Genomic DNA, 13,829 nt, shown 5'->3' on the forward strand with positions numbered 1-13,829 from the left:
TCCCGGGCGCTCCCACTCTGTTGCCCCTACCAATATGGCGCCTCCGCTGACGTATCGCCAGAGAGCAAACGCGGCATCTACGTTTCTATATCTATGAGCGCCCCTAAAAATGCCGGCTAAAAAGTGCGTTGTTAGTGTTAGCTAACGTCCGCTAAAGCTAACGTTAGCGCCCCTAAAAATGCCGGCTAAAAAGTGTGTTGTTAGCGTTAGCTAACGTCCGCTAAAGCTAATGTTAGCGCCCTAAAAATGCCGGCTAAAAAGTGTGTTTTTAACGTTAGCAACCATGTTAGCGTTAGCTTGGTAGTGTTGGCCGTGTTGCTAGGGACGCCTGCTTTCTGTTGACATCACATCGTGCCGTGAGTAAACCCAGGAGTTTTTTCGGGGCCGCTCAGAGTCCATACCCGAGGCAGGGCCGTTTTTTAGCCCCTGTAAAGGTTCCTGAACTCTCTCCTTCGGGGTAGTTCTGGTGGTGGAGACACGCGACAGCGGCCACGGCCCTGTAAAATTACCCCGAAGTTCCGGCGGTGGAAACGGGCCTTTTGTATATGCCCCAGGTTCTTGATTTTTTCAGAGCTTTGAGATACATACATGGACTGTTCAAAGCATTAATGGTTAGTCAGATATGTGCATCGGTTTCTGGATGGCAGCTTCTCCAAATCCAAAAAAAAGTTTTCATGTCAGATTTTCATTGGCCCATAACAGATAAAAATCTGATCTCTGTTTTAATTTAAAGTTCAAAGCTTTATGCAAGTTCTTCATGTTTATTTTTGATCCCAAACATGGGACTATTTCACCACTCACAAATATTGAAATTCCTCAATATTAGACCATTGTAGCTTGAGTATTCAACTTTGGCTGAATACTCAACATGTAGAGACGTGTGTGCCTTTCCATATCATGTCCAATCAGTTTAATTTACCACAGGTGGACTCTAATCGAGGTGTAGAAACATCTCAGCAACGACCAATAGAAATGGGAGGCACCTGAGCTAAATTTCAAGTGTTGTTGCAAAGGGTCTGAATACTTATGTCAATGTGATATTTCAGTTTTTCCTTTTTAATAAATTTGCAAAAATTTCTACAATTCTGTTTTCACTTTGTCATTATATGGTACTGAGTTTAGATTAATGAGAGAAAACATGAATTTAAAAGATTGTAGCATCAGGCTGCAACGTAACAAAAGTGAAAAGTCTTGGACATGAAGATGCTTCCTGAGTTTGATGGTGCATTGTAAATGTCAGTTCAGGGGACAAATGCATGCACTGCATGCATTGCAGTATGAAGTAGCAACAACCTAAGTTGATGGCAAAAATAAACATGCCTGTCACATTGTTTTTTTTTGTTTTTTTTGTCTTAGATGATCGCGTAACTGATTACATTGTTATAGTGCAATTTCAATTATTTATTTATTCTTTATTTCATTCATTTATAAAAGAAAAAACAAAAAATAATTTAATATAAATACAAACGTTCCCAGATCTTGAATGAAGGGGAGCAGAAAGAAGAATAATCTTATTTAATCTGCCCCTTTATCCCAAGAAATCCAGTTACAAAGAATGTAATTTAAAAAAACAACAACAAAATAAACAAGAAATAAAATAAAATAGCTGCTGGCCAACCCAGACAGTCACATTCCTTTTTAGTTCTCAAGTTACAAAAAAATATTCATACCTTTCATGACAATGGGTATGACAATCAAACATAACTAACATGTTTCATTATATTTCCCTAACAAACTGGCTTTAATTGCTCTTTTAAATGTAATGTTTGATTTGGATTCTTTGGTTTCTTTGATCAGATTGTTCCATAAACTGATTCCTTTCACAGAAACACAACGTTCCATCAATTTAGTCCTGATACACTTAGCACTTGATATAAATAATGACAACGATTTCACCGTCTCAATTTTAATATTTAAAAAATCTATCAGATTGTCTTTTCTCTGCTTGTCCATCCCTTCTGCCCAGTCCCTGTAGACCCCAGTCTCATCATCGTGGTCCAAGCAAAGGAGGATGCCTATGTCCCTCGTACAGGAGTCCTCAGTCTGCAAGACATCTGGCCAGGATGTGAGGTTAGATACCTGAATGGAGGACACATCAGCGCATACCTGTTTAAGCAGAACTTGTTCAGGTAAATTACTAGCTGGGTGGATATATATTGTGTGATGTGATGGAGGACAAATCATTGTCTCATCAAACAGTGGCTTTATCTTTCATACAAAAGTGAGCGTTTCTGAGTAGCAGTGTAACAGTTCACAAAATTCACAGTTTGATATGATACAGAGGTATCACAGTTTGGTATGTTTTCGATACAGCAGAAAAGTATAAATGCCAGCTAAATTTTCTTGATGTTTTTTTTTGTTTGTTTGTTTGTTTCTTTTTAAATTAATTGATTAATATAAGTAAGTATGATATTTTTTAGCTTGAACAATGATGTGGCTGCAGCTGACCCATCCTCTGGGTTTTTTTCTTAGCAGTATATAAAACAAAAACACTAACAGTTCCTTATTAATACTAACATCATAAAGTATGGTCTATTTGATGATCATGATGACTATGGCAGTGATGTCCCATCTTTGTGGAGCCCTTGACGTCTAGTCATTAGCAGCTACTTTGGACAATTCATCCTGTATTTGGGATTTAGTTTTTTGTACAAAGCAGGAATTATGTGCCAATCTCTGCGGTGATTTCCACCACTCTCTTGCCATCGGCCTCATAATTCAAGTGGCTCCAAACACCAGACTTGTTGTTTATTTGAGGTTCTTCTGTCTCTGGTATGGTAATGGAAATACTGGCCATATTGCAGTGAGCTAGCTATGCTTAGTGCCTCTCAATGTGCTTCACTGGAGCTGTACTGGAGTGTTTTTCTTTGGGGATGGGAGGGACATGTAGTGGCACCATTCTCTCTATACTTCCCAGAGTAGCATAGAGAGCATTTAAAAAAAGTGGCTTTGACGACATTATTTTTTTCGTTTGTGATGTGTACCAAACCGAAAGCCTCGCACAAAAGAGTTCAATATGATTAGGCGCATTGTTACACCCCTATCACACCCCCTGTTGTTGCCTAAATTATGGTGGGCCTAAGAGCCTACCTGCCAGTTTGTGAGCTGGAGACACTTGAAGCAGCAAAAAACAAGAGAGAATTCTAACCCTGTGCACTTGGAAAATTCATTGCATGTCTGTTTTAATTCCAGACAGGCCATCTACGATGCCTTTGACAGATTCCTCCAGAAGTATTCCAACCTGCAGTAGCTGTGACAGCGTGACAATATGACACCCTTCTTTTCTTCTGTTATCAGAGCTGTATGTTCAATCTGATCTGTCTGGTTATACTTCCCCGAAGAGGCTGAAACATTTTGCCTAAATGGCTGGACATTGAAGAAAATGATGGCTGTAGGTCGTTGCACCAAAATATAGGATCAGTGTGGCACCTATAAAAAAAATTAATTTGATTGGATATTATTTCTTAGGCTTAGGGAAATTCAAACGAAAGGTCAATTGGGCATGGTCTCAATTTAAGTAACTACCTTTTCTAACTCTGATTAGGATATGACATATAATGACAATAATGCACTGTAACCTTCCCTTTTATTCAGCATTGATAGTGAAAAAAACTTTTGTATCAAAAAAGAGTTTTAAACGTTTATTACTGAAACTTACCATGACACTCAGGCCTGGTGACCTTATAAAAAAAATTCAACTGAGTTTTTATTAAATGCATTCTTGGGCCATCTTAACATTTCATAATGAGGACTAGTTGAAATTGAATTAATGCTATGATACATCTTATGGAATACATTGATCATTGGCCGGTCCACGCTGGTTAGCATAAAGGACAGCAACACATGAGATGCAAAACGTGCATCAATGAAATTGCTAATAATCCTCTCATTTAAAATGTAAAGTAAGCAATATAATTGCTGTAGAGTCCACTTTTTGTTCTTATGCACAAAAGCACATCTGTGAACATATTGGCTAGCTAATCTACTCAAATTCTGTACACACCTGCTGTCATGGTCTAATGCATGGCTATGCAAATGGCTGTTTTCTTATGCTGCCATGCGGAAAAGCTTCTTGTTTCATATCCCACTTCATTGCCTCCGTTGACACCAGTGCTACCATCTTGTGCTATGTTTTCCATCCTGTGTCCTGGTTTGATTCATTGCACCACCATCATTGTCTTTTCCTTTTTTCACAACACAGTATAATTGGCCTCTAAGTCCTCATATTCCCTCAGTCACCTTTGTCACTGTTTCAGTGAATCCATTATTGTGGTTCCCTGAGTTTTGGTCAGTTGCCATAAGGTTGTCTTTTCAATCTTCATGTCCATCTCCTCAGAGAGAACAGTAATAACTACAATAATAGCTGAAAATTGTGGTATGTTGATCCACTAAATCAACTCCAAACCCAGAGAGAAAACAGAGTTTATCATAAGATGTTAAGCAGTGAGATGTTAAAAAATGCAATACACTAGAAAGGGAAAGGAGATTGTTTTTATGAGACACCACCAGGAAACATACTATATTTAGAACATGTCCATAGAAACCTGTTGAAGCTAGTTCCCACAGCAACTATACTGCCCACCTACCATATGCCTTAATAGATTATTAGCCAAAAAGTTAATATATTCCTTCCATTTTTATCAAATTGTCATGTTTTTCCTTAGAGATGAGTCATGGTTATGATCCAGTTAAGATGCCATGTTGTTGTACATTAAATGTTCTTTTGTGCAGTGCTTGTTGAAGGCTTTGTGGAATTTCTCACTCGAGCTCTCTGTCTGAAAGTGTTTTGCCACTGACCCCACTGAAGCCTCCAGACTTCCTCATTCCCAGGGACATTTAGTAACTAATAATGCTAGGCCAACAGCCACAGTTCAGTTTTGTCTGCTGTTTGTCTACTACAGCAACTTGATTTCGAAGATCTAGAAAATTACAACAAATAAACAAAATGAATGGCCTTATATCAGTGGTGCCCAACCCAGTCCTGCAGGTTTATGTTTCAGCTCTGCTTTTTCACACCTGATCCAATTAAGGGTTTCATGCTGATTGGTTGAAACAGATCTACCTGAACAGGCTGTGCATGAAGGTGCATGGGCCTTAATTGGGTCAGCTGTGCAGGAGCAGAGCTGAAACCAAAACCTGCAGGGCAGGGGGCCATTGAGGTCTGGGTTGGGCACCACTGCCTTATATGGAACCAGTATTTCTGTTTGGTAAAAAAAAAAAAAAAAAAAAAAATGCTGGTCCTATGTTTGCCAATTTTCATCTTTTTCAAGGAAAACTGTGTAGAACTAAGTAATGTAGACTGTGCATATAGACCCTGTTCAGACTTGGTTTTAAATGTGTATTTTGGGTTATCTGAACACATAGAATTTCATTTAAAACTGCTGGGTGGTAGCAATTTTCCTGTTAACTTGTTGGATGGTACTCAAGTTACTTGGAAAACAAAGATGAACATTTTATTCAACAGAATAATAGATGCTCAAATTTATTTGAATGGGAAACCAGTGAGTGGTGTCTCCATGGTCACTCTCCCCACTCACCCCACGGCCTTCTTCTCTCTGAAGAAGGCCGAAATTCTGTTTGAGATAGTAAGGTCTTTATTAAAATCTAAATTTCCCTGCATTTTATTGCAAATATTCATGAGGTTACAGTTTTAGTCAGTTGTCATTGCTGAAGGACCACAATTTTTACAGATCCACAATTTTGATTTGAAAAACAGTCTAATCAAAGAAAAACTACTTCAATTTTGACTTAAGTCGTTGTATCTCACATTTTTATCAACTGTAGCCTAACTATAGTATACACTAATTGCCTTCCCATTTGTCAAATAAAAAATACTTGTTTAAGTGTCATGTGGTACTGTTATTTCAAAGACATTCCTAGAGGGACTAATAAGGCCTTTTGTACCAGAACAGAGTAGATCAGTGCACAGTGTAGCAGAAAACAGACCAGTTCACCAGTTTTGTAAAATCTGATACTGTTTCACTTTCCCCCCTTGCTGTTATGTTTGACAGAAGTGGTGCTGTATATCAGCAGTAGAACTATTTTCATCTGCAGTCCTACTAAGCTCTCTCTACAGGTTCTCAGTGGCTGGCAGTTGCCAGAAAGAACATGCAATAAAGTGGAGTAGAAGAAAAGAAGATAGCCACAACATTACTTGTCAGCTATCTTTTAGTACTCCAGAAAAAGCTGATATTTTTAGGGCCCGAGCGCTGGAACAGCGCGAAGCCCTATTGTTATTGTAGTGTTTTTTATTATTATTGTTACGTCAGATCATCGCTTAATTTGACCCCCTAAACATGCTCCAAAATTCACCAAATTCGGCACGCAGGCCAGGTCTGGCGAAAAATTTGATAAAATGGACAAACAGACCCCCAAGGTGCAAAAATGGCCTCGGTAGCGCCACCTGGGCACACAAAGGCAGCCGCTGCGGCCCACAGGAATGTGATAGAAAGACCAAACCAGTGCCGAAATGTAGCTTTCATCAAGCCCTACAAATCACGTGCGACACCCCCCCTCTAAAACCAACAGGAAGTCCGCAATTTGCGTTGGAATGTTCACGTTCTCGCCCAAAATTCCGCTTTGAACAAAATCTCTCTCCTCTCAGGCCGTAAATGTCAGCGGCTTGAAAATTTAACAGATGACAGAGGACATAGTGCTGAACAAAAGTTGCTAAAAACTTGTTATTAATTCGAATCGTTTGGATTTTATAAGCCCTCAAAGTCGGAGTGGCCAGAGCCAAAACCTCATTTTTTCCCATGGAGTTTGGTGTGAAGAGGCTGACACTTGGCACTAATTAAGCCCCTGGAGTCTAAAGTAAAAGTCTGACGGCTTTGAAAACTATGCAGATGGAAAGAGGACAAAAATTCCTACAAAAATATGTAGTTTAGATGTGGATTGGACCAAGTTTGTGGGAGCTGTGAAGAGTTTTCAAACGTTTTTGACTCTGGTGTGCTCTGCTCTGCACTCTGCCTGGACATGTGACTCACTCTAGCTGCCTCAGGAATGCGCAATACACACCCATTGTAAGAGCTCAGAGGGAGCAGAAAACACTCTCAAACTAAAACTGCCATAACTCAAAAACGGTAAAAGATAGCAAAATCATGTAAATGGGAGATTTATAGATCCGAGTCTCGTGACTCGTTTAAACTTTGAATCAAGTCTGTAACTCAAACAGTGACCGACCTGTGACCCCTCAAACAGGGGTGGGTTTTCTGGATTTCTCCATTGGATTGAATGAGGATTTCTCTGTCTGCCTGCATTTTGGTGTGATCATGCCACAGCTGCCAGTACTCAAGTCAGTCACACACTAGGACATGCTAAGGGCGCTATCTGCTGGAGGGGCGCTGCTAGTGGCCAGAGGGGCACCAGCAGCGAATGTACTACCAGTGGGTTTTTGTTGGCGTCGTGTGTGTGTGTGTGTGTGTGTGCACGTGTGTGTGCGTGCACATGCGTATGTGTGTGTGTGTGTGTGTTTGTGTGAGTGAGTGAGTGAGTGTGTGTGCCTGCATTTTGGTGTGATCATGCAGCAGCTGCCAGTACTCGTGTCGGTCACACCAGGACTTCCGCGGCCTTTCAAAATAAAAGCCCAAAACTCTTTCAAAATAAAAGCACCGAAACATACCCTTAAAACTGGCACAAACGGACGAATTGTCTGCACTTCGACACACGCGCCGTCCCGACGTGCACGGGGGGGCGAGGGCCCGTCCAACGCTGCTTGCAGCTTTAATTGTCTCTGTCTCTGTGGTGGCTATTGCTCTTCTTACACAGAGTGATACAGGATTTGCAGAAGTTATTGAATTTTTCCAGATGTTGATAACAGAAAAAAATACAGTTTTAAAAAGTAATTTGAGTGAAACTATTCTGTGTGGCAGAGGGGTGACAGTTAACATTTGGAGCATCCAGCCAGTATCCACCACCCAACAATGTAACAATGAGAGGAAGATTGTAGCAGTTCAGTCTTACATGAACAGTTAGGCAGTGGTGAAATAATATCAGATTTCACAAAATGGGCGACCTGTCCCACAAAATGGGTGACCTGTCCCTTTAAGCATTTCATCCTCAGTGAGTTTTAAGTTTTAATTGATAACAAAGTACTGACTTGACACTTAGCTAGCCACAGACAGTTTGGTCAGGTGGCACATATTCCTGTCTCTTCCCTGCACTAAGGTAGCACGCTGTATGCATCTTGGATTTTTGATCAGACAGCATAGTCACAACCAGTCAAAGAGTTTATATTTATATTGGCCACTGAAACAGTTTTGCAGGCTTTTTTTTTTTTTTTTTTTGGAATCCTCTGGCTGAGAATTAGCCAGTAGGCATTGTAGCTGGCTGACTAGGAGTTTCCACAGCTATTGTTTACACTCATTTACCTGATGCTCCTCTGTGTCACTGATCTTTTGAGTTTTGGATAAATGTATTTTCCTGCTTTGGACAATTTAAGGGCCATGCTTCAGAGTTGTATCTTTGAATTAAACAAACTAAAAGCCTTCTTGTGACTTTATTTGGGAAATATAATTTTAACCCTGTTAGTTTGACTCATTCCTAGTGTCATTTTACTTTCAAGCACCATACTAGTGATTTATCATGTTTAGCTTAATATCTATAATATTTATATACTTCATGTTTCTGCTCATCTAAGCAAGCAGTCATACTGCAGAGCTTCAATATCACTTTTCCTTCCTGAAAATGAAATTTCAAAGACTTCCAACACTGCAAAAAAGCCATCCACTTCAGTTTTCCTAAAAGCTGCAGCACTTTTGTCTTTTGGTGACTTGAAATTGTGCGGATTGAAACAGTATCTCTGCCAGAAAAGAGTCCCAGGGGAAACTTTTCTTTTACACAGCCAATTATCAGGTTGATGCTTTATTAACTGCAACGTCTTTGTTAAGCAGAACATTAGAGATTTCAAGATTCAAGATTTCAAGAGGTTTATTTGTCACATGCATGATTGTACATGTACAGCAGCAGTGACATGAGATTGCAACTACTCAAGCAACTGTGCAAGTGAAATAGAAAAACTAATAAATATATATGACTTCTATTTACAGGAGAGGAAAAAAGTTAAAAATAAACATAAAATATAATAAGAAGAAGAAGACGAAATAAGAAATGATGGCACATTCACAGGATCTATATGTACCTATCTACATAGTAAAAATAAACAGTTCAAGTAGTGACAAGTAATAAGAGTCGCAGTGTGCAGGGGACTGTGTGCAATTATCAGACAGCAGGTAGGTATAAGGTGCTGAGCTGGGTGCAGGATGTGTGATGTTTATGTTTTTAGTGATTTTTAAGTGTTTAGGATCCGTGTGGCTTGGGGGAAGAAGCTCCTTCTCAGCCTCTCAGTCCTGGCCTTGATGGAGCGGAAACATTTGCCAGAGGGCAGCCATTCAAATAGTTTGTGGTTGGGGTGGTGAGTGTCCTTGATGATCTGATTTGCCCTGGACCTGCACCACCTGGTGTAGATGTCCTGGAGGCAGGGCAGTGCTGTTCGGGTGATGCATTCAGCACACCAGATTACTCTGCGCAGGGTTTTCCTATCCTGGATAGGAAAGAAGTGGATGTTTCAACCAAAATTCAAATTTAAAAACAGGGATTTTAAGATAAGCCTTTATTAGTCCCACCACAGGGAAGTGCACAGTGCTGCAGCAGCAACAACAATTAAAGATAGGAAAATATAGAAGTAAGTAAATATAAATAGGACAGTGCACACTATAAAAAAATTAACAATTGAATGCTACATAATCAGTATCGCACAAATGGAGTTAATGTCTATGTATGCACATGTGCAAATGCTCTACTGGGAGCATCTCTAGTTGTAAAGTCTGACAGCCACTGGAAGGAAGGGGCTATATCGCTCCTTCCCACACCATGGATGGAGTAATCTGTCACTGAATGAGCTCTCCAGAGATTTCACAGTGTTGTGCATAGGTTGGGAGTTATTCACCATCAGGGATGTCAACTTGGCCATCATTCCCCTCTACACCACCACCTCCACTGAGTCCAGTAGACAACCCAGAACAGAGCTGGCCTTCTTAATCAGTTTGTCCAGCCTGTTCTTGTCCGCAGCTGAGATGCCACTGCCCCAGCAGATGACTCCATAGAAGATGGCTGATGGCTATCCCAATGTCCATTCCCTGGAAGTCCACCACCAGCTTCTTAGTCTTCCTTGCGTTGATCTGGAGGTGGTTCAGCAGCACCAGTCCACAAAAAACCTGCGTCAGTGCTCTGCTCTCCGTGTCATCACCATCAGTCATGATGCCAACAATTGCAGAATCATCAGAGAACTTGCAGGTGACTGTTGGGTGAGCTGTAGGAGAAGTCTGCAGTATAAACAGGGGGTGAACAGGGTGAACAGGAATGGGGCTGTTCCCTGTGGGGCCATAGTATTGCAGATAACTATGTCAGACACACATCCCTGACACCTCACATACTGTGGTCGGTTTGTGAGGTAATCCACACACTGGTCAAAAAACATGATTCTCACAGTGCTTCCAGGTTTTTCCAGGTGATAAAGGGCTCTGTGTAGGAGGAAGATGACAGCATTGTCTACCCCAATTCCAGGTTGGTAGGCAAACTGCAGTGGCTGTATAGATATACTCACCAGGGGGCGGAGATGAGCGAGAATCAGCCTCTCCAGGATCTTCATCAGGTGGGATGTTAGTGCCACCAGCCTGTAGCTGCTGAGGTCCTTGGGGTGTGGAGTCTTGGGCACAGGTACCACGCACGATGTTTTTCACAGCTGTGGCACCCTCCCCAGCTCCAGGCTCAGATTGAAGATATGCCCAAAAACTCCACAAAGTTCGTCTGTTCAGGACCTCAGATCCTGGGGTCTGGGTGAGGTTCCTCACCTAGGGTGCTGTAAAGGACAGGTTGAAACAAGGAGGGGTGCGTGGGTGGGGGGATTGTGCTGATGGGATAAGGAGTGATAAGTGGCAGATTCCTGATCAAATCTTTTAAAGAATCCCCATGCACCTGGGAGTCAGCTCCCCTATGGCCAGAGATGGTTTTCAGGCCTCTCCAGACTCCACTGATGTTGTTCTGCTGCAGCTGCTCCTCCACTTGCCCCCTGTAGCTATTTTTCCCCTCCCTGATCTTACTCCTCAGTTCCCTCTGCACAATTTTTAATTCCTCTTTATTACCTGACTTAAAGGCCCCCTTTTTCTCCTTAAGGAGAGCCTTTATGTCAGCATTTAGCCAGGATTTTGTTGTTGGAATAACACCTTACAGTCCTGGTGGGTACAGTGTTTTCCACACAGAAGTTGATATAGTCTGTGATACAGCTTGTCAGTGTCCTCCCCATGAGGAATGCAGAGTTTCTCCCACACAGTTGTGTTAAAACAGTCTCTGAGAGCCTCATTAGACCATTTCTTGATAGTACGGGTTCCAACTAGCTGCCTGTGTGTTAAGCTGTCGCCTCTAACCCACAATGCATGATTCGCTTTTACACTCAAAGTACTTTAATACAAAAACTGGTGGAAACAAGCAATGACAAAAATGACGAAGATCCACCAGAGAGGCTGGACGTGGCAGGCAGGGTATGGAGAGACAGGCAAGGTCTGAAGGCAGAGGAAAAGTCCAGAGTCAAAACACAAAGCACGGGCGCCCCGGTGGCTCACTGGTAAAGCGCGCGCACCATGTACCAGGGCTTAGTTCCGATCGCAGCGACCGGGGTTTGAATCCGACCTCAGGTCCTTTGCTGCATGTCATTCCTTCTCTCTCACCTGCCTTTCCTGTCTATCTCTACTGTGACTGTCAAATAAAGCAGAAATGCCAAAAAAAATAATCTTAAAAAAAAAAAAACAGAAACACAAAGTATAAAAAATAGCAAAACGCTAGTAATGAGCCGGACGTTACCACGCATGGAAACACGACGAACTGGCAAAGAGTGGAGATCTGGACCGGGGTTAAATACACTGTAGATGGGTGGAGATAATCAGGAGGATGAGGAGGCAGGTGAGGGAGATGAGAGCAATGAGCCCGCCATGCCCAGCCTACAACAAGAAAGACTGACCAACAAACAAAACACAAGGGGAGGGGAAAACACACTGACAGAGACAGGAGGGAGGCGGCACCTAACACTGTGTATGAGAGGTTTGTACACTGCCAGGAAGTGAACCAGGTTGTGGTCAGCTCTTCCTAGGGGAAGGAGGGACAATGAACTATATGCCTCCTTGGAGTTGGTATAAAATAAGTTCAGTATTTTATTTTCTCTGGTATGACATGTTACATATTGGGTGAATGTGGATAGAGTGGAAGAAGGAGATGGGTGCTGTGTCTGCAGCCTGCTTGTGACGGAGTGGAGCACCTCACAAGCCTCATCAGCATTAGCAAGAGGGAACGTACACAAGCCACCACAATAGCATGTGAAAATTCCCTCAGCAGATAGTAAGGTCTCATGCTAACGGCTAGCAGCTCAATGCGTTTACAGCAGAGCTGTTCTTAAGTAGTGATGTGCACAGTTACACCATCTATCATTGACAAACACAGCCAGCCCTCCTCCGTTCCTCTTACTACTCTCCACTGTCCTGTCTGCCCGTGTCAGCTGGAAGCCATTCAGTGTAGTAGCAGTATCTGGAGTTAGTGCAGTCAGCCATGTCTCCGTAAACACCATAACGCTGCATTCCCAGTATTCCCTTAGGTGTCGGGTCAGTGTGGCTAGCTTGTCCATCTTATTGGGGAGAGATATCACATTCCAGTGAAAACCTGTAGAGTACAGGTTTCATTCTACAACGAAAACCTGTAGAGTACAGGTTTTCACTGCAAAACCTGAAAACCTGTAGAGTACAGGTTTTCACTGCAATAAAAATACTAAACAGCCTTCTCCTGAAACCAAAATGATTGATGGTCAAGTAGTTGAAATTGTTGAGTCCCATAAGTACTTAGGTACTATCATTGACAACAAACTGTCATTCGAAAAAAATACTGACTCGATATACAGGAAAAGTCAGCAGTGCCTTTTTTTTTTTTTTTTTTTGTCTTCATAAACTTTCGAAATTCCAGGTTGATTCTTCCCTGATGACTATGTTTTATCATTCTTTTATTGAATCTGTTATCACGTTTTCCTTTATCTGTTGGTTTCAATCCTTGAAGGTTAAAGAGAGAAACATACTTAACAGGGTTGTCAGTGTTAGCAGCAAAATCATTGGGTCTGCACAACAAACTCTACAAGAGCTCTACAACAAACAACTTATTAAGAAAGCAATCTCCATCTTGTCAGACTGCTCTCATCCCTTACACCAACAGTTCCAGTTTTTACCATTAGGTTCACTACTCAGACTCCCACTTGCAAAAACGAACAGATATAAGCATTCCTTTGTGCCCTCCGCTGTTTCTCTTTTAAATGCCAGGAGGAAAAGGTAGATGGGTGGAATAGTCTCCCTAACTTGAAATGATCTCTCTTATTCGAGTGATCATTTATTTATTCTTTTTTTTCTTTCTATAACGTGCACTTGGAACTGTCTATAATGTGCACTTGGAATTGTAATTTACTATGTCATGTGTATTTGTATTCTTTGTGTGTGTGTGCTTCCTCGGTTGCAAACTAATTGCCCCATTGTGGACAAATAAGATATATTGATTGATTTGATATTGATTGATGATTGACAGTGGCTTGCACCAGATGACAAACTAATTAAAATAAGTCAAAGTAACCCATCCACGAAACCTGCAGGTTGTCATTATTATTTTTGTGTGATGGTGGTGTCTGAAACATTGGTGCTTGAAGCTTGGGAGTATTTTTTTGATATATGGTTACTGTTACCAGTGGTGGACAGTAATGGAGGTAAATTTACTTGAGTACTGTTCTTAAGTACAGACTCTGAGGATTT

The 13,829-nt window shown here is 41.4% G+C and overlaps 1 protein-coding gene across 4 annotated transcripts in view; it reads left to right on the top strand.

Moving 5' to 3' along the window:
• The window catches only part of abhd18 (abhydrolase domain containing 18), a 97,063-nt gene extending 92,330 nt beyond the window's left edge, over positions 1 to 4,733 (top strand). For all 4 annotated transcript variants that reach the window (XR_003928827.1, XM_030061773.1, XM_030061772.1 and 1 more), the window contains 2 exons: positions 1,967 to 2,129; positions 3,193 to 4,733. Coding sequence is in view for 3 of the 4 variants with exons in the window: in XM_030061773.1 (XP_029917633.1) it covers positions 1,967 to 2,129; positions 3,193 to 3,250 (221 nt within the window). In the remaining variant the exon portion in view is untranslated. The remainder of the gene's footprint in view (positions 1 to 1,966; positions 2,130 to 3,192) is intronic.
• The last annotated feature ends 9,096 nt before the right edge of the window (positions 4,734 to 13,829 follow it).

Source organism: Myripristis murdjan, chromosome 10 (assembly GCF_902150065.1).
Source record: "Myripristis murdjan chromosome 10, fMyrMur1.1, whole genome shotgun sequence".
NCBI classification, from domain to species: Eukaryota; Metazoa; Chordata; class Actinopteri; order Holocentriformes; family Holocentridae; genus Myripristis; species Myripristis murdjan.